Source organism: Macrobrachium nipponense, chromosome 48 (genome assembly GCF_015104395.2).
Source record: "Macrobrachium nipponense isolate FS-2020 chromosome 48, ASM1510439v2, whole genome shotgun sequence".
NCBI lineage: Eukaryota > Metazoa > Arthropoda > Malacostraca > Decapoda > Palaemonidae > Macrobrachium > Macrobrachium nipponense.
In genome coordinates this window covers 22314076-22341638 of record NC_087223.1, presented here as the reverse complement: position 1 = coordinate 22341638, position 27563 = coordinate 22314076, and the positions used below count along the sequence as shown (strand labels likewise).

General features: G+C 41.3%; 1 protein-coding gene across 5 annotated transcripts in view; it reads left to right on the top strand.

The window, feature by feature from the left end:
• Positions 1-27563, top strand: part of LOC135205123 (protein shank-like) — a 143138-nt gene that overhangs the window by 84559 nt on the left and 31016 nt on the right. For 4 of the 5 annotated variants that reach the window (XM_064235472.1, XM_064235473.1, XM_064235475.1 and 1 more), the window contains 2 exons: positions 11746-11953; positions 19255-19272. In XM_064235472.1, the coding sequence (XP_064091542.1) occupies positions 11762-11953; positions 19255-19272 (210 nt within the window). In that variant the 5' untranslated portion in view covers positions 11746-11761. Of the gene's footprint in view, positions 1-10081; positions 10676-11745; positions 11954-19254; positions 19273-27563 lie in introns of those variants that run through there. The other variant, XM_064235471.1, reaches the window with a different exon arrangement.

Below are 27563 nucleotides of genomic sequence, written 5' to 3'. Positions count from 1 at the left end.
AAATTCTGGATTTTTGATGCTCTTTTGTTCATTTAGAGCAACACTGATCAAATTTTGAATTATTTCTGCATAATTTCTACAACGTTTTTACAAATGTTTTCAAATGTTTCTACGTGATTTTTCATCGTTAATGTTAAAACGAATCCTTTGATAAACATAGACAAAAAAATATAGTCATGTCTTAACTTTGGACAATTTATTCCCATTATCAAGAACGAAAAGAATAAATTAGATTTATTTTTTATATTTTTACATGTTTAATTAACACACACACACACACACACACATATAATAATATATATTATATATATATATATATATATATATATATATATATCATTTATCTTTATTCTTAGAAAGGAAAAATGTTCCCTTTACATCTACTGGCTGTGCTCTATGAGGAAGGGCCCGTGCGGGCATAAGGCCAGCTTAATTTCCAACAACAACAACAACAACAACCTTTGAAGTTATAAGTCTCTCCAGGATTCCTTGTTGTAGTTCAAGAATTAATATTATTATTATTATTATTATTATTATTATTATTATTCGCAATGGTGATATGGATGGCTCAGCCGTAAGTCTGATAACTCTTCACGAGAGAGAGAGAGAGAGAGAGAGAGAGAGAGAGAGAGAGAGAGAGAGAGAGAGATTCATACCATATAATATACGTGATGTCGCGTATATTGAACGAGTCCCTTTGGCTGAATCGACATAGTAATTGCTTTGAGTCACCGAACACACACCCTCTCTCTCTCTCTCTCTCTCTCTCTCTCTCTCTCTCTCTCTCTCTCTCGACACAGTTGACAAGCAACCAGGTACACATGACGAGTCCACTGCAGAGGGCAGCAAAATATTCATATATTTGTGATCTTATTTAATGCACATTTTTAGTGTCATATTTAATATAAAAGAAACCTGTCTGTCCGTCCACGCACTTTTCTGTCCGCCCTCGGATCTTACGAACTGCTGAGGCTAGAGGGCTGCAAATCGGTACGTTGATCACCCACCCTCCAATCATCTAAAATACCAAATTGCAGCGCTCTAGCCTCAGCAGTTTTTATTTTATTGAGGGTTACAGTGACCCAGTGCTTCTGTCAGTGTTATAGGACAGGCCAGCCCCGGCCCTTGATTCAAAGCTTCATGGGCCGCGACCCATACAGTATTATAACAAAATCTTGTTATATATAAGTTAGTAAGATCAAAACGAATTCCAGAGGCGTTTTAGATTTATTACAATTGCAAAGGTCTTTTTTTTAAACAAGTGCCCAGATTAATTTTTTAGGTAAATATTTTTTTTTATTTACCCCCGTGTTTATATTCTTCCTGTAATTAGGAGACCAGACGCACTCCTTTTAATAATGTTTACCGTATGCGCATGAGCGCGCGCGCGTGAATAAATGAGATTATTTTTATTTTTTTTCTTTAATAATGGGTCCCCAAGAACATTACTTCAGGCCTTGTGGCCTTGTAGGAACGCCTCTCTCTCTCTCTCTCTCTCTCTCTCTCTCTCTCTCTCTCTCTCTCTTTTTTTAGGCAGTCACATTTTCTGCCGTTTCTCTTTTACTAATCCTCACATTTCTCTCTCTCTCTCTCTCTCTCTCTCTCTCTCTCTCTCTCTCTCTCTCCTCACCTCCTTAGAATCTCCCCTACTTTCTTGTTTACATCCAACGTCATGTCTGCAAGGGGAGAGAACGCTTGTGTGCGTGTATGTGTGTATGTGTATGTGTGTGTTTGTGTGTGGTCTTGACTCCGATCTTGGTCTGGCGAGGGGAGAATTCGCTATATCTTAAGGGGGGGTTAAGGGGGGGGGGGGGGGGGGGGGACCTCTCTCCCTGTACTACTCCTGGAGTCGCTTTCTGTTTTGTATTTATTGACTTTTTTTCTTTTGTCGTTTCTTATGCCTCTCTCTCTCTCTCTCTCTCTCTCTCTCTCTCTCTCTCTCTCTCTCTCTCTCTCTCTCTCTGTGCCCCGTTCAGTGACAATGCTCCAGGGAGCCATACTGTCTCGTTTTTGAGGCGCACTTGGGAGCCGTTCATCGTCTGTCTCGTTTCCAGTCACGTTTCCAGCACCAGCGTCCTGGAAACCCTCGTCTTCGCCTCAGGGCAGTGGTTGTCCCCCATTCAGAAGGCAGCCATGTTTTCCTCCTTCCAAAGACAGCTATGCTTCCCTCCTTCCAAAGGCCAGCTACGTTTTTTTCTTTTTTCCAAAAGGCAGCCGTGTTTCCCTCCTTCCAAAGGCAGCTATGTTTTTCTTTTTTCCAAAGGCAGCTATGCTTCCCTCCTTCCAAAGGCCAGCTATGTTTTTCTGTTTTCCAAAAGGCAGCCGTGTTTCCCACCTTCCAAAGGTATCTATGTTTTTCTTTCTTCCATAGGCAGCTAGCTGTGTTGTCCTTATTCATAAAGGGTGCTGCTGCTGCCCTGTTATCTCTCCTCAGTTAAGGCAGCCTATGTTTCCCTCCTTCCAAAGGCAGCCACATTTTTCCTTCGAAAGATGGACCTCTGTCATCCGCCTATCAGCGTTTAAAAAGTTTTTTTATGTTTATCTTCAAAAGTATCGAGATGACCCTCTACCAAACGCCACTACTAATTCACGTAAGGGAGCCAGATTCTCACTCTTCAGAAGGTGGTGGCAGCAACCCTTCCACCTTTAAAAGGCAGCTCTGTTGTATTATATTAAAAAGGCACACCCATGACATTATCCTTCGTGAGGCAGAAACATATTATTCTCGTCCCATTCCAAAAAGCTAACGTCATGATCCTCCTGTTTCATCTTATCCTTTTTTGCCGTCATTTTCGTTCTCTGTCCTCGTAGGCTCTTCTTCGTGTCGCCTAGTCGTCTGTTATCATTATTCCTTCTTTATCTCCTTCTTCTTCGTCTTCTTCTTCTTCTTCATCTCCTTCTCCTTCTCATTCTCCTTCTTCTTCCAAAGAGTCTGTTGTGGGACGGTCGCCTATTCAAGGCGCTCTTTTTCAGAATGGACGACTTTGGTCGCCCCAGTAGTACATGACAGGCCGAGGAGGAGGAGGAGGAGGAGGAGAGGAGGAGGAGGAGGAGGAGGAGGAGGAGGGAGGAGGAGGAGGAGGAGGGTAGTGTGCTTTCTTAAAAGATGATGCTGTCTTATGCCTCTGCTTTCATTGGAAAAAAAAAAAAAGTTCTTTTTGTGTTTATGGTCTTTATGCCACTGGTGATGCTTTCTTTAGTGCTTTCTCTTCCCCTGAAGATGCTTTGTCTCCCGTTGGAGTTGCTAATCTGCGCTTTCACTTTCGCTGGAGATACTTTTTTTTTTTTTTTGTACTTTTACTCTCGTTTGGAAGTGCTTTTCTGTGCTTTCCCTTGTGTGTTTTTTTTCATTTTCGTTGGTGATTTTTTGTGTGCTTTCTCTTTCGTTGGAGATGCTTATTAACGCTTTCTCTCTCGTTGGAGATGCTTCCTTTTTTTCGTTGGAGATGTTATTAATGCTTTCTCTTTCCTTGGAGAAGTTATTAAGGCTCTCTCTCTCTCTCGTTGGAAATACTTATTAACGCTTTCTCTTTCCTTGGAGATGTTATTAAGGGTTTCTCTCTCGTTGGAGATGATTATTAACGCTTTTTTTCTCTCTCGTTGGAGATGCATATTTATGCTTTCTCTTTCCTTGGAGATGCTTATTAACGCTTTCTCTCTCGTTGGAGATGCTTTTGTGGTCTTTTCTCTTGGTGGCGATGCCAGTCGTAACTTAGAGAGAGAGAGAGAGAGAGAGAGAGAGAGAGAGAGAGAGAGAGGTCACAGGTAGACTTTGATTTTAAAGCTCAGGTCAGCGTGGGCGATGAGGTCAGCAGGTGAAAGGTGAGGTTGTTCCTGAGAGAGAGAGAGAGAGAGAGAGAGAGAGAGAGAGAGAGAGAGAGAGATCTGGTGAATAGTTCCATCCCAATTTAGAGAGAGGATTACAACGACGAGGCCCTGTGAGTTTTTTTAATTAGGGTTGTGATGGTGGTGGCGTGTAGTGTGATAGCTTCTCTCTCTCTCTCTCTCTCTCTCTCTCTCTCTCTCTCTCTCTCTTACTCTTCAAAATCAAATAGAAATGTGTCATCACAAACTTCGTACCCAAGTGACCCCTTAGCATTTGGCTTTTGAGGTCATGTGATTACATTTTTATCTTATCTGAAACAAAGAATGTTTAGGACTTCCGAAGATTAGATTAGGCCTAGAGGTTATTCTTCAAGTGGTGTGGCGGGGGTGGTGGGGGGTGGGGGGTTTAGATGCCCCCTGAATTTCGGGGCGGTGGGCCAAGGGCTGGAGAGGGGTGTCCAATTGTGTTGTCTGATATCGAATTTTAATTCTACGTCTCACTTCCATACTACGTCTTATGACTTAATTCTCTCTCTCTCTCTCTCTCTCTCTCTCTCTCTCTCTCTCTCTCCTCTCTCTTCTCTCTCTTTCATCAATGCCTACGGTACCAGATGACGTCACTCCTTTCGTGACGTCATAATGACGTCATCATTATCCTTGACGTCTGTTTCACTCTAATCCCTCCGTTAAATGTTCCTGGTGGTCAGCAGACTGTGGTGGATTACATCATGATTCATAAAAAAAGCTTGCCAATGCTCACACTTGCTTGATCCGCCCACCAGTCTACCCAGATTCGAATTCATGTATCTTAATATTCCGCAATTCTTCTGTAACTAACTTGGCAACACTGCCAGAGCTGTCTGGTAGCCTGATTATGGCATCACTGCTCCTAAGCGCCCCGAGGGGTGTGGTTGCTGTGGGGGGGGGGGGGGGGGGGGTTGTTGCCGGAAAGAGGGTAGTAGACCCCCATTTAAACAGTGGGGGAAGGAATTCGGTCGTTATGGTAGTTACGATCTGCCATTACTTTCCACAGGGCTCCATTTTCTCCCCTCATTTCCTCTCTGTCTCTCTCTCTCTCTCTCTCTCATGTTTCCTCATTTTCCCCCTCACTTTTCCCCTCACTTCCAATTCCCTCATTCTGTTCCCTTCCTCCTCACCTCTTTTCTCCTCAATTTGCTGTTTTGGGGGGAGGGAACTTCAAGAATATTTTGGTCCTTTTTTTTTAAAGTATTTTACATACTCGTATACATAGGCAATACGTTGTGTTTATATAAGTTTTAGTATGCATGTCCATATATCAAGTATATGTGTGCGTATATCTAAATATATTTTCATTTTCATTCGCATATGTAGAGTATATATATATATAAACGCATATAAAAATGTGTTCGTATATGTGTCTGTGAGAGAGAGAGAGAGAGAGAGAGAGAGAGAGAGTGAGTCTTCAGCTTCTTCGACCATCGATTTTCAAAGCGACAAAATATTTGATTAATTGTTACCTTAACGTCCTGATGGAAATTGGCTGTGGGTCCCAATGAGGCCCGAACATCAGCTGTACCTCAATTTAACCTAAAAGAAAGAATGGTATCTAAATGGCTCGGCTAAAATGACAATCAATCAATCAATGGACTGACAAGCTACTAAATCCAGTGGTTAATCCACATGCAAGGGACGTCTCTCTCTCTCTCTCTCTCTCTCTCTCTCTCTCTCTCTCTCTCTCTCTCTCTCTCTCTCTCTCTCTTTAAGGTCTGCCAGTTCCAGATAATTCTCATGAGACAGATGATGATAAACCCAGTGAGAGAGAGAGAGGGAGAGAGATAAAGAGATAGAGAGAGAGAGAGAGAGCAATCACTGGAAATTCCACCCTCCCTTTTCTCTCTCTCTCTCTCTCTCTCTCTCTCTCTCTCTCTCTCTCTCTCGCTGTCTCCTATTTGCTTATAATTCCCCTAAGAGAAAAGAGAAGAGTCATTGGGAAACGCTCTCTCTCTCTCTCTCTCTCTCTCTCTCTCTCTCTCTAGGGGCTTTTGGTCCTCACAATATGCTCACCAGTATATAATTCAGTCGAGAAGAGAGAGAGAGAGAGAGAGAGAGAGAGAGAGAGAGAGAGAGTGTGTATTCCAAAGGTCCCCTCTCTAATGAAAAGCCATCTGAGGGGACAAGAGGTGACAGGGTTTCCCCTCATTTTTTTTTTTGCAACCCTTGGTCCATTCAACCTTCTCCCCCTCAAATCCTAAGTCATTCTTGTTGAGTCACCCCTTTTATTTTATGCCCCTTTTATTTGGTCTCATTTTTGATTCATGGGTTTCTTCGTTGAGTCTGCTGGCATCTTATTTTGGTTATTTTGTAAATGTGGAGTCGGTGGTGGTTGGGGTCTGTATGGAGCTTAGGCCATGAGGATCGATCAGAACTGGCTAACATAACCTGAATGATATAGGACATGGTTCCAGAGAGTCCTAACTTGTCAAAGTTCTCATAAGTCTTTAGGGATGACATTAGCCCCACGACTTTCTCGCAGTGATAGCTACCCACCTGATCAACTAATTTGTAATATTTCAGTGCTTAGATCTGTAGGTATACATTAGGAGTTAATGGGATTTGTCTTTAGCACTCCTCTTCACCTTTGGCTTGAACTCTGGCCTTGCTGTTTGTCAGAAATTAATAGCTACATAACAATATATATACACATTTATATATACTACTTGAATCCAATTCTGCCATGTGATTATAGTTAGCATGTCCATAAAGTCTCGTTTATTATTAAAGGAAATGATTAATTCAGCTCCCTTGCTCTCTCGCTCTCTCTCTCTCTCTCTCTTCTCTCTCTCTATCTATCTGACACTGTTTATTATCGGTTTCCAAATGTCAGAGTTCGACGGAGACCGGGACAATTTATTTTTGGTTTTTATTTTAATCGCCAGTGGAACCGACTGACGTCCCTTTGACAAAGGGAGCTGGTATTTGTCGCTCGGTTTAAATTGACGGATGGATGTGCGATTCGTCGTCCGTGCGTACGAGTATGCCGGATTCTGAGGGTTTAAATATATATATAAATATAATATATATAATATATATATATATATATATAGATATATATATGTATATATATTACATACACACACACACACACATATATATATATATATATATATATATCTATATATATATACTATATATATATATATATAGATATATATATATATATATATATATATACAGTACAACCCTCAGAAATCCAGGCAACACTCGTACACCATATTGCATGTGTATGCGAGTGTAATTTCTCCTATGAGCTTTTCCTGTGTAAGGTGCAGATTGCGCCAGATTCTCTAGAAAGCATCTGCCTTTAAATTCACTACAATTACTGCTGGGTGAAGTTGTTAGCCTGACTACCTGGTAACAAAATATATGATATATATTGATATATTGCGCAAACTGGATTCCCACAAGCCTCCAGCGCCGCACGGACCAATTCAGACTCCATGCAATTCGTTTGTCCGTTTTCGGCCGCTGCACAGAAATCCAGCCCTCACTTGCCATGGCCACCACCGAGGTCCTTTTTTAATCCCATCCACTACACGGCATCAGCTCAACGACCCCCGTTTTCTTTCATCATTTCATTTTGACTGCGAAAGAGTTTGTTGTTCAGGGCCCATTTTTCATCTGGTGAATTGTGCTCTCTCGGCCTTTTATTGGATTTTGTTTTCATTAACCTTTATTCACTTATTCACTTCCATTGTGGCCGCGTTCCCGCTCTCTCTGTTTTGGGGGAGTGTTCGTTGCGGCAATTTGTTGCAAATGTTTTTTTTTTTATATTTTCTGTAATTGCTGATGTGTGAGGGTCCAGATGGATATTGTCTCTCACTTTAGAGGGGCATACCTACTGTCTGTCCTATGCTGATGATCTCCCTTTCATGTCCCTGGTAGTTTTTTTTTTTTTTTTTTTTAGGGCGACTGTAATGGGTCATAGCAATTTATTGTTACACATTTTTTTTCAATATTTTTCTGAAATTGCTGATGTGTGAGAGTCCAGATGGATATTGTCTCTCACTTTAGAGGGGCATACCTACCTGTCTGTCCTATGCTGATGATTCTCCGCTTCATGTCCCTGGTAGTTGGGCGACTGTGTTGGGTCGTTAGCAATTTGTTGCACATTTCTTTCAATATTTTCTGAAATTGCTGATGTGTGCGAGTCCTAATGGTTAATGTCTCACTTTAGAGGGGCATACCTACCTGTTTGGTCGTATTTTGATGAATCTCGCTTCGGTCCCTGGTAGTAAAAGCGAAACTGTGTTGGGTTGTAGACAGAAAGAGAAATGCACAGAGCTAGTTACATTATGCATTTCCCACCAAAGTCAGAAAAGGAACCCAAAATATATCAGAATATATCAAAAGGAAGCAATTGCATGTGCTGTGGCATCATTTGCATGCATTGTGGCAAAGCACACACCTTTATTATTATTATTATTTTTTTTTTTGGTCTATCACAGTCCTCCTATTCGACTGGACGGTATTTATAGTGTGGAGTTCCGGGTTGCATCCTGCCTCCTTAGGAGTCCATCACTCTTCTTACTATGTGCGCTGTTTCTAGGATCACACTCTTCTGCATGAGTCCTGGAGCTACTTCAGCCTCAAGTTTTTCTAGATTCCTTTTCAGGGATCTTGGGATCGTGCCTAGTGCTCCTATGATTATGGGTACGATTTCCACTGGCATATCCCATATCCTTCTTATTTCTATTTTCAGGTCTTGATACTTATCCATTTTTTCCCTTTCTTTCTCTTCAACTCTGGTGTCGTTATTATTATTATTATTATTATTATTTATTATTATTATTATTATTATTATTATTATTATTATTATTATTATTATTGGTGTTTTGAAAGTTTACATAATGCTGGACTGCAGTGCCTGACTTTACATCAATTCATAAAAATATTCTTTTAGGCGAAACTACAAGTGAGAGAGAGAGAGAGAGAGAGAGAGAGAGAGAGAGAGAGAGAGAGAGAGAGAGAGAGAGATCAACTCGCCAGCAACAGTTTTATGGAAAACTGTAATCCACCCTTTTTCACTGCTAAAAAAAAAATAAAAAAAAAATCTGTGTATATCCATCCACGCAGATCAGGAGTCTCTCTCTCTCTCTCTCTCTCTCTCTCTCTCGTGTGCCTGTCTCGTGTACGTTTAATCTTGTAAAAAGGGAATACCCCTATGTGTAATCCTCCCTGTGGGAAAATCTGCATATGGTGTGTTCACGTAGGTGCTAGAGCCTTCGATTTCACCCCGTGGGGGTTTTAGTGGGGGTTGGGAGGGGCATTAGGAGGGGTCAACCGTGGGCCACCCAACACCCCCAATACAAAGTGTTTGACGTATGTCTACCATCAACGGGTTGATTGTCTGGTGTGTAGTAATGGGAGACAATGAGGCTTGAGATAGGACCCACAGGTGAAAATAATGACGTCAGCTGGTCATGGCTCATGGCCGAAGAGAGAGAGAGAGAGAGAGAGAGAGAGAGAGAGAGAGAGAGAGAGAGAGAATCACACGTGGCGCCGCGAACATAAATAGCACTGACTCAAATCTTATCGCCATTAATATCTTGAGTTTCGAAGCTGATATATTATAAAAAAAACTAAAAAAAGTGAAAAACAAAGATTTAGACCAAGTCCGGAATTCACTTCAATGGCCGCTAATAAAATGAGATTTTCAGGAAATTCTTCAAATTCCTTTGGTGTTTATCTGCCGAGGAATGTAACTTGGCAATTTGATCGGTATTTAGATGATATTCTCTCTCTCTCTCTCTCTCTCTCTCTCTCTCTCTCTCTCTCTCTAAATAAATAAATAAATAAATAAATAAATAAATAATCATAATCAATAAAATATTAGTTCAACAAACTTACCATCGTTAAATCCGTAGTTACTGGTAATTCATCACTTATTGCAATCGTAGAGACTGGATGGAGTCCATAACAGAAACCAAAAGCTAAATCAATGGTCAGTCATTACTCTGGTCAGCTCTGGATTTCACAATTTCCTCTGTATTTCCCCCCCCCCCCCTTGACTCCGGAATTCGTGCCTTCTAAATGATTATCAAATCTAGAAAAAACTTCTTGAAGAGTCATAGCCAGCGATGATTTACCACGAATTATCGTCGCCTTATCAGCGCGCCTGATCAATCACAAAAGGGCCCTTGGATCTTATCTCAGCAAGTTACAGTGGCTCTGTAGTCTTCTGTAGTCTTCTGTAGAAGTAGCCAGTTGGAAGGAAACTCTTTTACTGTCAGGGTCACCTGTAGAGAAGGTGTACAAACGCGTCCTGAGTGGGGCTTGGTCGCCTGAGTGTCGTTTTCATTCGGTACTTTTGTCAATAGTGTTTCGAGGTTCCGTTCTCTGTACTAGACAACTGGTTGGACCTCCTTCAGATCTTGACCAGAACGAAGGTCGCGTTGACCTTCAGTTTATTTGTGAATTCGTAGTTATTCGAGTCAACTTTGTAGTTTATAGAGTCTTAGTGTAAACAATCGTAAGTTTGTTCGTTAACTGTAAATTGCTTGAGTGGTTTAAATGCCTCTACCAGAAGCTAATAATGTTCAGTGATGGAGGTGTCACCTCTTGGAATGAAGTAATCCTTGCTTTGATCAAAAGTGCCTCTGTTCCACTGGCACTCATTCTCGGTGGTGAACACCCAACCTCTACGCTGCTTTGAATCTCTGTTGCGTTTAATATTTGCCCCCCCCCCCCCCCCCCCACAAGAGAAAATGAAACTGAAGAAAAAGTTAAGTGTTATATGGAGGACCCAGTCTGATTCTCAATTGGCCCACAAAAGGAAGAACGCTGGGCTGGACGTGGCTGCTGAATTATGGTAAGCTAAGTTTATGAGGTCTTAGGTTAACAAAAACAAGTTATTTGTTAGTGGTTCTCGGGTTGTAAGTGTCTTCAAAAGTTATTTTTGGCCTCCAAAAGGATCCTTGTGTTCTTAAGTGTCTTCACAAAGGCTCCTTGTGACCAGTTTTGGTAAATCTGTGTAAGTAGGCCTACACGCAAACCACGTGTTTCCATGTTTTGCTACTCCGTTCCTACACCCTATCCCCTACTTCAGCAAACAAGGCCTGTGTATTTCCTGCACAAAATCGGTGCTAAAATCAGTGCAATACATGAAAACACACAAAGAAAAAATTAAACATTTGCCAATAGGAAAATTGTAGCCTGAGCTTCTTATAGAATCTTAACCCAACAGAGGAGCCCAGGAACTCCCTAGGTAGCCAGACCCAGAGTTGTCATAAATCACACAGATATGTAAGAATGCATCCTAGTGATTTTCATTCATAAATACATGCTTAGAATATGTGGGAATATGATAAAGACCTATGTAAATAGATGTTCCGTTAATGTGAATACGTCATAAACAAGAAAAAGTTGGTACCATACATCAGATTATGGAATATTTCTTAACTGCATTTATTGGCAAGCATGACTTTACCTTCCGCTGAGACTGAATTTGGCAAAACTACATAGCCCCGACGTTGCGTCGCAGATTTGTGAGTGGGTGATCAATTTCAAACTAGTGTGTGTGTGTGTGTGTTAGTCTGTTAGTTTCTACACTTGCATCATCTTTTAACATTTCCTCACAGTTTGTTTTGAATTCATTGTATGGTATATTACTAATTTTCTATGACATATGACTTACAGCTGATTATTAACCACACAGGCTAGGCCTGTAGTGTACTTGATGAGGTTCACTTCACTATATTTGGTGTACTTGGTATAGTATTGTATGTACTATATGTGGGGGTACATGGGGTGATAGGTAATAAAACCCAGCCTCTCATTAAACCTCCAACTCGTAGGTGTAGTATGGTATGTATATGTGGGGATACATGGGGTGATATGTGGTGAAACACTACCTCTCATTAAACCTCCAAATCTTTGCAGGTCTCGGAGCGTAGTCATGGAGGACGGGGCGAGCGTCAGCTCGGCCTCGGGCTCCGCCGGAGCCGGATCGTCCTCGGCCTCGAGCGTCGGTGAGGAAGTGGTGCTGAGGATCAACGTGCCCGAACTGAAAGTCGAGAAGTGCCTGCAGTTCCACAAGGATGACCTCGTCTGGGACGTCAAGCAGCAGGCCCTCGCTGCGCTGCCCAAGGTGAGAGCGAGGTCTCGCCCTCGGCAGAAGTCCGTCCTCGGGGTCACGCCCGAGGGAGCAAAGGGGGTGTGGTGGTGGTGGTGGTGATGGTGCCACTGGTGGTGGTCCTGTCGAGCTGGACCTCGAAAAGTAAAGGAGTTTTTGGGCTGCGTTTTCCATTTTGAGTATCTCTCTCCCCCCATAGCCCTAGCTTGAGCCGTGTTAGTCTTAACAGCATATTGTGGAAGATAATATTTTCTTACTAATTTCTCTGTGTGTTTTTTGATTTTCGTCCCCGTTTGGTTGTTGTGGCAAAACACCCTCTCACCCCCCCTCACCCCCTCACCACACACTTACTACTGCTCTACCCCTTCTCCCCCCTCCCCCCTACCCGTCTCCAGTCTTATGAATTAGCACAGATAGATTGAGGTTTTAAACTCTTCAACAATGTCCTGTAACTAATGTTATTTTTCTTTCCAAGATTTCAGCAGCCTGTTGTGATAGTTTACACATTTAAGAATTTGGTATTTAAGGTCTTGATGTTCTGACCCTTGATTCTCATGCTGTAAATATTGCTGTTTTCATGACCCGTTGTGTGTAACTGTGTTCCCTGCGGAAATAATTTTCGCCTCCTTGAGTGAGCCTTGGTAGGACATAAGATTCGCTTGAAAATCAAGATGCAGAAATTCCTCCTGCTGGCATCAGTATGACTACTCCCTCTATATTCCATATAAGATTCAAGTCACTTGAGTCCTGTTCAGTTTGGATGGTTTCGTCTGACGGACCAGGTTCACTGACGTAGTAGATGATCTTGCTGTAGATATAACGTGAGCTTTTCTGAAGCAGAATTGGGCCAAGTTTAGCGCTTTCCAGACGGAAGACGGACGCTGCCCTCCAAACTGCAACAGGACTGTGGAGAAATCCTCAAGGCTCATTCAAGGAAGTTCTTGCTTATCTCAGTCAGAATTGCACAGTTCACTGCCGTTTCTTAATAAAAAGAGAGAAAAAAAAACTGTAAATGATTTTAACGTTGTCTGACACATTTTGAAAACACTTGGTTCTCTTGTCCCTCATTTTTTTTTCATTCCTATCTGGAAAAAGGTCGAAATTTTCAGCTATTTTGGGGGAAAGTCTGGAAAAATCTGGATCTGACATTCATAACCTGTCTAGTCTCTCTTGATCATGTGGACGAAGGTCCTCCAGCATTTTAGGGTCAGGAGGAGAAGTTGGGACACATACCTGGAAATTTTGGACCTTTTTTAATTGTATGACCTTTTTTCCCCCACCCACTGATGTTTTCTTCAACTTGCATTCCAGTTGCATTCCAGCAGCAACCCTCTGCGCCTCAATGCTTTTTTTTTTTTATTATTTAAAAAAAATTAATTTCCCAAATTCCTTTCGCTGCCTTGTGACACTCACGTGTGTGGAATACAAATACACTTGCTAATGAAGTGGTAAATTATGTGTGTTATAATGTGGGTTATAAAAAGCCTTAATTAAAGTTTTGTATGCAAGTGGCCACAGAGCTTTAGATGAAGCCCTTCATCCAAAGGGTTATAAAGTTTTAAAGTTTTTTTATTCAAAGGGTTACAAGGCCTTATAGTTTTTTTTTATCCAAAGGGGTTTTGGAATCTTAGAGCCTTTCAACCAAAGGGTTATAAAGCTCTCAAGTTTTTTTTATTCAAAGGATATAAAGCCTTCAAAGCTTTTTATCCAAGAGGTTGTTTAGCATTAGATCTTTTATCCAAGGGGTTGTATAGCCTTAAAGCTTTTTATCTAAGGGGTTATAAAGACCTTAAAGCTTTTTATCCAAGGGGTTGTATAGCCTTAAAGCTTTTTATCTAAGGGGTTTATAAAGCCCTTAAAGCTTTTATATTTAAGGGGTTGTATAACCTTAAAGCTTTTTATCCAAGGGGTTGTATAACCTTAATGCTTTTTATCTAAAGGGTTATAAAGAAATGAAACCCTTTTTATCAAGGGATCAGAAATAAAACTTAAATCCGTTCTATAAAAAAAAGAATTCTAAATCCTTAGAAGACCCAAAGGGTTATAAAACTTTTTCCTTTATCCCAAGGATTATAAAAAGCCTTGAGAAATGTTATCTAGAGACTTATAAAAGTTGTAAAGCTCATCATACCTAGCGGTTATAAATCCTTTAGAATCCCTCATTTTGACGGGTTATAACACCTCTTCTAAACCCAATTTTTAGGGGCTATAAGATTTTTTTTTAAATACACTCTTATTGTGGGTTATAAAGTGTTATAAAGGCTCCTGGATCCCACTTTTTTCACGGGTTATAAATACTTTTGAAACGCCCATTCGACTGGTTATAAACAATTTTAAACCAACTTTAAATCGGTTATAAAGAAAGTATAGCTTTTTGAGACTTTAGTTTTATAGTTATAAAGTTACTGAACTCCAGTTGTACGGGTTATAAAGGAATTAGACGGCTATTCCCAAGGGTTATAATGCCATATTCATATGCAATGAATTTAGAGTATCTAATCTTATTTATTCAGGGACAACTGTAGGTGGGGATATAAAGGAAGGGTTGTTTTTTATAACCAGAGAATCTTTTAGAAGTATTTTTGGGTGATATAAAATGTTGAAGATTCAAAAAGATAGGTTTGTATATATTCCATATGTCACTTTAATCCGGAACTTGGGTCTTGTCCGCTTTTTTCCCCCTGACCTATAGCCTGCTTCCCACCAAGAGGCGACGCGTCTTTTAGGGTCGTGCTTGAGCCTGGGCTGTTACGTATATCCGGGCCTGAGACTGGCTTGAGTTCAACACCCCAAGTCTCTATTTGAGTCTCTGTCTCTCTCTCTTTTTTTTGTGTGTGTGAGTTTGGTGATAAGTTCTGAGATAAAGTCAGTTTATCTCAGATCTCTTTTTTTTTTTTTTTGAATGAGATATTCTGTCTCTCTCTCTCATCTCTCTCTCTCTCTCTCTCTCTCTCTCTCTGAGCTAGACAGAGGGGTCCCTAGCTTGAACCCCTTGTGCCTAAGGACTGTACCCCAATATCAAAATTATAAGGAGGAAGGACCTCTTATGAGGTAGCCTTCAGTCACCTTGGGGTTGGCATCATTCATCAGATCTCTCTCTCTCTCTCTCTCTCTCTCTCTCTCTCTCTCTCTCTCTCTCTCTCTCTCTCTCTCTGGTGCTCAAGCACCCTTGGTATCGATAAGTCATTCTTTTGTGTACCTGTGAGACGTGCCATAAGATCGAAGTACCTGTTATTGTACAACAGACATTTTGTATAGAGGTCTTCCACAGCCTTACGTCATCAGAGTAGCGTTGTCTGAGGGGCCCCCAATGGTTACACTATTCTCCTGTAGTAGTTTGTCTCAATTCTGTAAATTCCCCGCTGTTGAACCTCTCTCAAATTCCAGAGGTTCCTTTTTATTCCTCGCACTGTTGGACTGTGGCACAGCCTTCTTGATAGAGGAAGTAGTGCCGCTGGAACTTCAGAAGCTCAGGCGAAGATGCAATGTTTTCTAACCATTATGTTGTTCTCCTTGGATTTCAATACATTTTTATCTATTTAATAAGTGAGATCTCTTCTTCATTGGCCCCTTTGGTGGGCTTGTTCCATACGAACAGGTTTCATCTTCTGCATAATAATAATAAGCAGCTAGCATTTTGGGATACAAGTACCCATAGGTCACAACGGGGGAGGCCTAAAAGCCCTTCACTTCCATGCGAACGTGAAGGAAGGAAGCCATCGTGTTTGTAGAGGCTGGAACAGGGCTCGAGAAATTCACTTCATTTGGTATGCATTAAACTCCGGTTCTCTCTCCTGATGGAGAGGGGGGAGGGGGGGAAGAGGCTGGGGTGGAGGTGTGAGAGAGTAGGAAAGGTAGCGGGTTGTTGTTGGGGGGCGGTTGGAAGGAGGTTTTTAAGAGAATTTCAGTTTATGTTAGCTGATGGAAGAAGAGGAAGGTATTGGGTGGGGTCAGGTTTTGGGGTGGATGAAAGATAGGAGACCACTTGCTCTCTTGTCTCACGGACTCTCTCTCTCTCTCTCTCTCTCTCTCTCTGTCGTCCATTGCGTCTCTGTGTTGACAGAGAGAGTTAATTCAGTATCTGGTTCTCAGTCGACTATTGCTGGTTTCAGCTGAGAGCCGGAGACATAGAAAATAAGATGCCCAGAGTCTCTGGACATAGAGGAACGATTTGCGCCCATGTTACCTTGGGCAGTGTGTGGTGTACCCATGCTGTTACCTTGGGCAGTGTGTGGTGTACCCATGCTGTTACCTTGGGCAGTGTGTGGTGTACCCATGCTGTTACCTTGGGCAGTGTGTGGTGTACCCATGCTAGTGGACTATTGTGAGTTGCAGGTTGGTGACCTGTATGCAGTCAGCGTTTACTATCAAATTACCTTTCACAGGAGGGTTCTCACACTTACGCACCTTTAGGATTCTCTATTATTTTGGGATTGAGCCCCTACTCTGTTACACCCAGCCCGCTTCAACAACAGGGTTCCTCAAGGTCGTTTTCTCTCGCCTACTCTTTTCAAATCTCTAATCCTCTTCTAATCATGCTTTCGCATTTGATTTGACTTTTTGTATTCCCTCTTCCTTAACCTCTTGGCCCGTCTTACGCTAGTGCTGCTAAGACAGTTTCTGTTCTGTCGGGTATATGAAAATGTATTTCATACAAAAACCAGGGTGTTTTTCAAATGGGTAAGGGGACCCATTTGTTGAGTTAAGTTAGATAAAAGTGTTCCTTAGTTAACCCTTTGTTAACAAGGTATAACATAACTGGATGTTACAGTGGGCTATGACATCCTTATGATAGTAGGGCAAGTTACAACCCCAGTATAATAAGCCCCGTGTCAGCAACTCGATTGGGAAGTATACAGTATATGGCAATGTACAGTTGAGTGAAATAATGCTGTCCTCTTGTCTTGTCAGGTTTTACAACCATTAAGTTAGGTTACTCTGGGAAGGCAAAGCCAGGCTCATGCCCTAGAAAAGCTGCCAAAGGAAATGCAGTACGGCTAATTCTTTTTCCAGTAGCCTGTGATATATTATGTCGCCAGTATTTTAGGTAAGGTTAGAAAGAATTATGGTTGTTGGTCAGGTTGGAAAGAATCATGGTTGTACGCCAGCAAACATGACAAATTTTTGTCTTTCACTAGATTCCATATTTTTGTTGACCTATTCGTTTTAGATACATCAGCCATTGTAACTGGCAACACGTGCTCAAATCGCACATACCCTCCAAGAAAGAAGGTAAAATGTTGCTTATTTCAAGGAAGAGACAATTTACCTCTTGGTGGATGCAAGGCTATAAGTGAGGGAAATGGGAGTAATAAGTGAGTTCCTAGGTAGTAAAAGGACCTAGCATGATATTCGTAGTGAGCCACGAGTATACAGCGGGTACTAAAGATAATGGGGTGGGGGTGTTGGGTGGTGGCCAATGGGATTGATTGATTAAAACCTTCAAACTACTGGTGAATATAACAGAACAGAATAACGTCAAGTTTGGTACAGAGCAGAATCGGCTCTAGTTTAGGAACCAAACAAACCAGTGACATCTTAGCTAGGCAGGTTTTGAAACCATAATTAAAATCTAAACTTTGTACTGTGATAATTTCCAGATACCCCTATGTTTATAACCAACGCTATCCACCTTTCATTTCAACTCTCCCAGTTAATTCCTCCGACATCCAAACATATGTTATTTTTCCTTCATTTCTGGTCCTGCTTTCTTCCTTCCCGACTTTGTAGCACGAGTGTTCTTGCCAATACGGATTGAGAATTTTGAGAGAATTAGATTAAGATGCTTAGATTAAGTGGATGACAAACGTACGGATAAGAGTAACGTGATCAAATCCAACCGGATGGAAATCCGGTCAATCCTGCTAGCACGAACACGTCCCCAACCCGGACACTTCTTCTTTTCATCTTACATTTTTTTTTTTGTGTGTCGACTTCAGTGATGGACACAGGAACCCAATTCGACGCCACAATAGTCGTGTCCAGGCACTCATTTAGACCCCTAAGGGCCAGGAAACTTACATGAAAGCTTTTTTTTTGCACACCGCTGTTAAGCACAACAAGAGACAAGGTTTTGTTCCCCTTTTTTTGTTCTATGGTTAAATGTGACTTAAAAAAAAAAAGTAAATATACTACTGCATCCTGTTTCATCTTTTGATCAAGGCATTCCTTATGGGGTCAGTCACTGTCATTGCTACTATGACTAGTAATATTGTGCACGTCAGAGCAGCAGCAGCATAGGTGGAGCATACTGAGCATTCTGGAGTAGTCGCTATAGATGTTTTGACACAAGCTCGTTTATGAACAGCTTTAACCACTTTGAGATTCCTTTAAGAGGGGAGGGGGGTGCCTCCTCCAGTGCGAGAGGGAGTTGGACGCAAGCACGCTGCGATCCCCGTGTCTTGGGCTACGAACTGCTGAGCATTTGTTGGCATACCGAGAGCCTCTCTTTGGAGTGCTTTCTTATGAATAACCTGGAAGGAAGCTTTAGCCTGAGAGAGAGCGTGTGAATTACTTGTATGTATGTCACGGCTCACCGTTCGTAGCTCGGGCATCGCAGGGACTTTGTTCGAGCATTGCGGGACTCTCCTTGTGCGGGAGGACTCCTTCTTCTCTGCTTGGAATCTTAGATGGAGCTGTTAGCTTTTTATATAACATCATAGATGGAGAGATTTAGTCATTTTGCTTGTAGATTGTTGCAGATATTTATTATTACATCTTTTGGCAGCAGCATTGTCATGTACAAGCCTATGAGACAGAAAGTAAGGCTGTTGATTTATGCCTGGACACAAGTGTTGTGTATTTCTTGGCAGTTGAATAGCAAACACATTGGCACTTCATTCTCTTTTAAAAAAGCAACCCTGATTGGCTTTGGCTTGCCGTCTTACATTTTCAACCCTAATATGATTTCACCCGTTCCTTTTAGTTGTCCTTCTAATAGTTCTTAATTTTGTTGTCCCAGTTTTTTTTAGTGGTTTGGTTGTAGTTTTTTCTTTAGTTATTTGGTGAGACGACGGACATAGACTTCACACGTTCTTGTAAATTGCTTTCACTTTATCATTTTATCCCTTTTTTTTTTGTGCCGTCACTTGATTCGAACTTTATGCAGTGCACGTATCCCTCGTCTCACCGGGAATGGTAATATTCCAGGGAGCAATCCCCCCCTGGAGTATTATCAGACATGATTTCCCTCTCCTTCCCCCCAGCCCCCGTTTTCCATACGCACTTGTAAGTGTGTCTGTAACCAGCAGCTTCCCATTTTCCCTGGTGGTCTGGCTAACGTTTTCCTTTTTTCTCCCATTTTCTATTCCCTCCAGGTGGCGCTGTGGTACCGGGTATGTAGTCCCGTCCATCGTGCATGCCCCAAATGTGCTTGTGTATATCTAATTAATCCATTGCTCTTGGTATGTGACATGTTAATTATCGTTCGACTTAAAGCAAAAGATGTGTAATGTATTGCACGAGCTTTTACTTTTGTTGCTAATTAGCAGACATACTCTCCTTCGTCTCCTTAGGGCGTGGTCTCAATACGCACCGAGCGCATAGTCCCCAGTTGTTAGGGTGAGAATAAAGTAAAGAAATTCTGTACCTTCAGGATACAATGTAAAGTTTGCATTGCTAAAAAGGATTTCCAATAGCTGAGGATGTTATGCTGCATACAGATTGAGAGCACGCCTTCATATGTATGATATTTTTCCCTTTTGTGTATGAATCTCTACTATGGCTTTGGAATTTGTGTATAAAGTGTATCCTTGCCTTTGTAACAATACTCTGTAATGATACGAAAGCATCTGTGTTTGTCTCGGCATTTGCAGTCTCCATTTTCCTATCAGATTGTGTCGTCTAAAGTTGTTGCTTCCAGCTCTTTTTATGTTAGTATCTTGTGAGCGGTTCGTGCAGCATCGACATGTGGTTTGAACAGTTTTTTGAGCAGAGGAAAAATGTTCAGACTTGTTCGTCTGCAGCATCGAACAAGGTACCAACATTTCTAAAGATTTTTTCTTAAAAGTGCTAGATCCAGATAATTTTTTCCCCTCCAATACATTTGACCTTTTGTTTACAACTACCCCATGAGCCGAAGTGGCAAGAGATTGCATGAGCTAAAAAGAACATGCCCTCATGAAGTTCCCCCCACCCCGCCCTTGAGCCCTCTCAAATATTGTTACGAAAGGCCCTACTACCACGTGCTGTTACTGCAATGCGGTTACTGTCGGGTGCATTGTTTTCTGGCATTTTGTAAACATGGCTTGAAATACCTGGCACTGGGTATCTAGTACCCCAAGTGTGATGAGATTAAATGGTGGTGTGACCCCCTCCCTACAGTTCCCGAGTCACCCCGACTGGCCGAATGTTCAGCCCTGCAGTGAATCCAGGTAACATGGGGTCCTGCTGTGTATATACGTATATACATTGCTATAAATATGTATACTGTCTCCATTTGCAATGCTGTACAGCTTTCTTGTGAGTCAGCTTGTCTGATAGTGTGTACATAAAATACTTCCCCAGGGTATCTGCAACATTTACTGAGACCCAAAGCCATTGTTGTAAGTCGTAGTTCAGATCGTGTTGTCCGTATCAAGAGTGTCTCGAGTCTGGCAACCCACGCAAGGTACAGCGGGTGGTTTGTCGGCTAAATGAATGGATACATACCAAAGACTTCGAAGCGACGTTCAGCGAAGCCTGATGATTTTTTGCTTATTACATTGACTCTACTACAGCAGTATGAATGTTAACTCTCACACAGATTCATAGATGAGCGTCTTAGGGCTTTTAGTTAGCCGTGCATTTATAACTTACAATGAGGCTAAGATGTGACAAAAGTCACTCATTTGCTTTTCATCTGGATGTACTTCATTTACTCTACTCCGTGTGTTGTTCTCTCCAGGTATCGCGCCATTTCAAGATGAATTAATGATAAGTACTGTACGTTTATTTCTTTAACAATTACCTCGCCAGCATTTTCTTCAGTTTTGCCTCTAGACTGAACAGTATTTTATCTTGAGCTTAGACAAAACCATGAGCAGTAGATGTAATGCATTTTCAAAATAGATCTCTAGTTTATGATGAGAATTAGGTATGGCATTTTTCTTTATGGAGGCATTTGGCAATTATTTGCTCAGCAAGTGCATTTGATGCCAGATGCTTCCAGGGAAAGAAATGTTTTGTCTGGGGGTATTTGGCAACTCTGCAGGTATCATCTCCTTCACCACCACTATCCCTGAATCCTCCTCGTGCACCATATCAGCAATCTTCACCGCCTCGGCACTTCTGATTTCTTCGTTTTCCAACCCCCACAACGCAGCGAGATCCTCATCAGCATCCTCATTCTGTTCCTCCTTCCTGAGTATATCATGGCTGATCTGATTACTGTACAACAGATCTTTAGTTTCAGTTATTTGGCTGTGCTTTGTCGCACACTGCCTCCCTACGTTTCCACCAAGCTGCGCTTATCTCGCTTTCAAATTCACAGCCTCCCTCTTGGCTTCAAGTGCATCCTAAGGCTTTGAGATGAGCTGCCAGCTTCAAAGCCAGATTTCTATTTTGTATAAGTGACCTATCTCTTCGCTGCCTGTGGGACCCCTTATTCTGAGTTTCACCAACACTTACTACTACTCTCTTACCTTCTTTCCAACCGTTATCACTGGATCATCTGTATATAACAGTCCCCATAGAACTTGATTACTAATCCCTTCACTTAGCACAACCATAACCAGTGCAAAGTGATGTGGGTTAAGTAACTATCCCTGACGTACCCCAACCCTAACTTCAAACATTACTGGCGTGCCACAGGCGGTCTTACTGCAACCCCCCCATTCTTTTATATAAACCATTTCAACCAACCTAACCAAATTTCCTGGCACTTTCCTGGCTCTTTTCTCTCATATACCAAAACATGCTCAGTGCCGTATGTCTTCAGAGAAACACGACAGTCGTCAGTGTTTGAACCAATGGTCAATTCTCTTTAGTTTAGAAATGGATTTTGTCTCTGCTGTAAATACGAATTACTGTCAGATGGTTTTATATATATATATATATATATAATATACATATATATATATATATATATATATATATATATATATATATATATATATATATATATATATATATTATAGTGAGATAGTTTGAATTTGTAGATGAAATACTCAGACATCTTTTGCTTTAGTTATAGGATGTTTATATTATTTCCCCACGAATACTATCACCTTTCTAAGCTGTATATAATAGTTAACAACATATAGGTTTACCAAATAGAAGGATCTTGAAGATACACAAAAAGGTAAGTGTCAAATATGGTTATGTTCAAGAAGTGTCGAATACGGTTATGTTCAAGAAGTGTCGAATACGGTTATTCTTAGAGTGTGGAATTACAGTATCAGAAGTGTCAAAATACAGTTATTCAAGAGTGTTGATACGGTTTATTCTAGAAGTGTCGAATACAGTTATATTCTAGAAGTGTCAAATACAGTTGTGTTCAAGAAGTGTCAAATACGGTTATGTCCAAGAAATCGTCAAGATGACCAGGTTGAAATATGGTTTGCGAAGTTTGAGGTCATATAAAATATATAATATTTTCTTTTAATAATTTTGGACATAGGATATTTTAATAGTGTTTTTCCAGTCCATGGTTCTTGTGGTTTAAAATAAAGTCAGAATTTTTTTAAAGGATAAATTGATACCTCAGATACAGTGCTAAATCTATTCGCTCGGTTCTGCTCGTGTGTTTTTTGAGTATCAGGGAAGTCTTGAGTATAAAAAAACAGTTGAAGTACCTGTACCTATTACTTAAGGTCCTTTGCAGCATCCTTTTGGCCCCTAGCTGCAACTCCTTTAATTCCTTTTACTGTACCTCCGTTCATATTCACCTTCTTCCACCTTACTTTCCACTCTCTCCTAATAATTGGTTCATTGTGCAACTGATAGGCTTTCCTCCTGTTACGCCTTTCAACCATATTCACTGTCAATTTGCTTTTCACCGTTGAATGACCTCGTAGGTCCCAGCGCATAGCCTTTGGCCTTAATTCTATATTCTATTCTATCCCATTTTAAATAGTGGCACCCATGTGTTGAATGACCTCGTAGGTCCCATGTGACCCTGGCATTCTCAATATTTTTCCCAAACCAAGTCCTCTACAAGTTTTCAAACTCTTGGCTTATAACACTAATTGACCTGTGGCATATACAGACCTGTCACTGGATATGTAAGGCTTATTTGTATTGGGTATTTGGCCTCATTGTACCCCATTGCCTGTCGACAGTTTACAAGGGCTCTGAGTTAGCCCTAATTCTACTAATATCTATTGTTTAAAATGTCAGTTAGTTGACCACAAATCTCTCTGCATTTACCTAGACTTGGGACCAACTCGAGTGTATGTACTCAATCACTGATATAGAAAACCTGTAATTCAAGACATCATTCATTACACAAGGCACTGCAGCTATAAATACTTAAAAAAAATTTCAATTCACTCCATTAGTGAGTCCCGTCACGCCTCCGCTCCAGAAAATCAAGATGGAGGCCAAACCAGCCCCAGCACAGAATCGACTGCCTTTGTTGCGCTCACTCAATATAGATAAGAACACTTGTAACTATTCTCATAATCTATGCTGCCTTTGAAGCCCCAAGATATAAACCGCGTCTGTCAAATACCTGTCTCTCGCTTTGTGACACCTGTCAGAATTCATCAGAATTCATCACCTGAACAATGGATAATTAGATCAAGTGGATTTATCACGCCTTATGGCATTACCCTGCCTATACTTTTGGGTTTTTTGGCCTCATTGTGGCACCTTTTCCAGCCGTACAAGATCCTGGCAAGGATTAGGAAATGTTCTCAGAGACTTGTTAGTCCACCAAGGGAGAACTAGCGTGTTCACTTTATCCTCTCCTCAAGCTTGGTTAGGCTGACTCACGTACAAGGGGTTTACCAAGGATTAGGATGTCTCAGAGACTTGTTAGTCCATCCGAGGAGACGTAGCGTGCTCACTTTCTCTCTCCTCACCTTGGGTCGCCTGGACTCAGCGTTTACAAGGAGTTACAAGGATTAGGATGTCTCGGAGACTTGTTAGTCCATCCAAGGAGACGTAATGTGCTCAGTCGCTGGACTCAGTGGTTACAAGGAGTTACAAGGATTAGGATGTCTCAGAGACTTGTTAATCCATCCTGGCATTGGATACGACACTCTTGGCTCAGGACCGAAGTGCCCACATTCGATCCCCTTGGCGGGCAACTAAAGGAGCAGCATGGGCAGGAGGCATACCTTACAAAAGCTGTGGGTATCTGCTTGCCCTAAGCAGTGGAATATGCATTTGATTGTTAGAAGAATGCTGTGGGTCTTATTTGCTTTTCCTATAAAGCACAAACTAGGACGTACTCTGCGTGGGCACACTGTACGCAGTACGGCAACGACGCTTCCTTATTTCCCTTCTGGTATCTCTTGGCCTCTTCCTGCCTAGTAGCTGTCCATCTCCTTGAGCTGGAAACCATCCTCTCGTTTTGATAAATATATGATATATTGTGTGAATGAAATATTGCCTGAATACAAATATTATTATTATTATTATTATTATTATTATTATTATTATTATTATTATTATTATTATTATTATTATTATTATTATTATTATTATTATTATTATTATTAGGTTATTATCTGGACTTCTGAGAGGCCTGGGGTTCAATCCCAAGGGTGGGTTTAGCAATTGGATATATGCTCCATTAAAATGTGCTGTACCTCTGTCGACCTAATCTGTAGAGAGAGAGAGAGAGAGAGAGAGAGAGAGAGAGAGAGAGAGAGAGATTAGTACAGTATGGTACTACCACGTCATAAAAGGAGAAAGTTTTTAATATCCCCTCTTTTATTTACAATTATTCTTAGAGAGAGAGAGAGAGAGAGAGAGAAATCACAGTCGTGTAGATAATAGTCTCCCGTCGTGAATATAATGGTACCAGGCACAGTAGTTCACGGAGGTCGAGACGTAGAAAACGGGGTTGGGGTGGTTGGCATCCTCACTACAGAAAACGGGAAATACATCGATGATAGTAACCACATATAAATCCCCTAACATTACATAACATCCAGAACTGACTTAATACACAACCACGGGATGAAATGGCCATATAATAGTTTTATGACCTCAACTGAAATGTAGATCAACCTCTTTGAGCTCCTCATAAAATGGGATAGTCCGTGACCTTGGAAATCTCTTTCCAAAGGTATAGCTATTAACCTTGATGTACTTAGTAGACTTTTATTGCTATATATATGGTAGTCGAAGCTGCAATTCATTCAGCGATTATGTAAGTCTGTGTGTGTGTGTTGTCTCTCTCTCTCTCTCTCTCTCTCTCTCTCTCTCTCTCTCTCTCTCTCTCTCTCTCTCTCTCTCTCTCTCTCTCTCTCTCTGTTTGCGACAGTTTCGTTGGTGACGACAGAATCGAGGTCGTGAGGGCCACGATTTTACGAAAAAATGTCGCACATTTTTTTTTTTTTTTTTTTTTTTTTTTTTTTTACTGGTAGGAACTTTCCCTCGAACGTGAATTACCAGTCGACGCCCTCCCCACCTCTCTCTCTCTCTCTCTCTCTCTCTCTCTCCCAAATCATCAAGGAATTCGTCCCCTGTGGCACCAAAAACCAGTCGACCTGCCAGAACAACATCTGTAATGTAGAGTTACCTAACAGTGCCAGTCCTTCAGACCCAGGGGCACTCTGTGGCACTCTGTGGCACTCGGTAAGGTACGATAAGGCTGGAGTGTCGAGAGTGCCACTTCTGGCACTCCTGGCCCGAACAGGAGCGGTTTTTATCTCGTGGGTCCTCCAGCCAATCTTGTTATTGGGGCGTCTTCACAATTGTGTAATAATAATGGAGTCTATTTTCGTCATTATTATTATTATTATTATTATTATTATTATTATTATTATTATTATTGGGATGAGGTTGGCTGTGACCCTCCACAGTCTACTGAAAGCAAGGTATTTCTCTCTCTCTCTCTCTCTCTCTCTCTCTCTCTCTCTCTCTCTCTCATTAAAGCAGTAATGCACGTGCTTGAAGGCAACATTACAGCCTCTATTAAACTTACAAGCAACGACATCAGCCTCTATTGTCAGCTAGACCTCTCTAAGTAGTGTTATTAAGACTGAGCTGGCCTTATGCCAGCACGGCCTCTAGCTCATCACGGCAGCATAAGAACTGAATGTCAACAAAAGCCGACCTCGTATAGTCTGATAGTTCTGCCCTTCTGAACGAACGTACAAAGCGCCTGGAATTCAAAGTTTCCAAAAAGGGAAAATGAGACTCATTATTTCCAGGCAGCCTTTGGCAACTGTCGTTTAAAGGGGCGTGGCCTATGTGTCAGGGTAAGATAAAACCGCCGTAATGACTGGCACTGAGGCGAAAATGTCTGGGGGAGTAAGCCAAGCAATGTGGAGAAAGTACAGCAATGGTAAATAATTGCGATGGTGTGGAAGCTTTTTTAAGGCTGAGGGAAGGAGTTTGGTTGAAAAAAAAGGGTAAAATAAAGATTACTAAGAAATAATTTGAGGAGATTTAGAGCAGGGGTAGTGCAATGGAATCGGATGAATGATTTTACCACCTTGGGATTGGAGATGACCTCATCGAGGCCCTCTTGTCTTCAATTTTGACATTGGGGTACAATCCTTAGGTAGGACACTGGACGAAGGATACCCACCTCTCTCTCTCTCTCTCTCTCTCTCTCTCTCTCTCTCTCTCTCTCTCTCTCTCTCTCTCTCAATTCTAACTAGATCTGTCACCATGTATCCAAATATATAGGTCAAAACAACTTTACAAGTCATGACAACTTCACAAGAGGAAAGGTTCTCGACGAGGTAATCTCTCTCTCTCTCTCTCTCTCTCTCTCTCTCTCTCTCTCTCTCTCTCTCTCTCTCTGAACGAAGGCCAAAAGAAATAGAGAAACTGGTGTCTAGGAGGCTTCTGTTTGAGTAAACGTTTCATGATTTGCGATCCAGCCAGGCTATAGCTGCCTTGAGGGCACAATTCCATTCGTGCTAAGTTGAGAATCTTGTCAAATAGCGCCACAGATTAATACGAATTAGCGGTTTTTAAATTTTTTTTACGAAGGTTAGGAAACTTTATTTTTTACATATGAAGGCTATGGAAAGTCTATGCTATTATTTTGGCCTGTGGTGGTTTGGAGATTTTACAAATTGATGAAGGTTTTCAAGTCGTGAGCATATTCGTATGTTTGTGTGTGTGTGTATGTGTGATTGTGTGTGTATGGACATATTCGTATGTTTTTTTGTGTGAATGGACATATTCGTATGTATTTTTGAGTACGTGTGCGTATGTGTGTGTGTGCGTTCTTCTTTTTTGTTTAGGCATTTTAACTTTAATAATTTTTTTGGCATATTTTGTTGCCCTATATAAGTAGGTTATTTTTGGGTGTGAAATAATGTTGATTGCGAATAATGAATCATTGAAGATGTTTCTTGTGGAAGTGTAATATAATAATAATAAATAATAATAATATATTTGTAATAGTAGATCTTAAGAAGTCCTACTACAAAGCGATTATGCAAAACTCAAGTGGAATTCGACTAACGGTACATGAGAGTAAACTTGAGCCACGGGAGGGTTTGGGGTGGGGTGG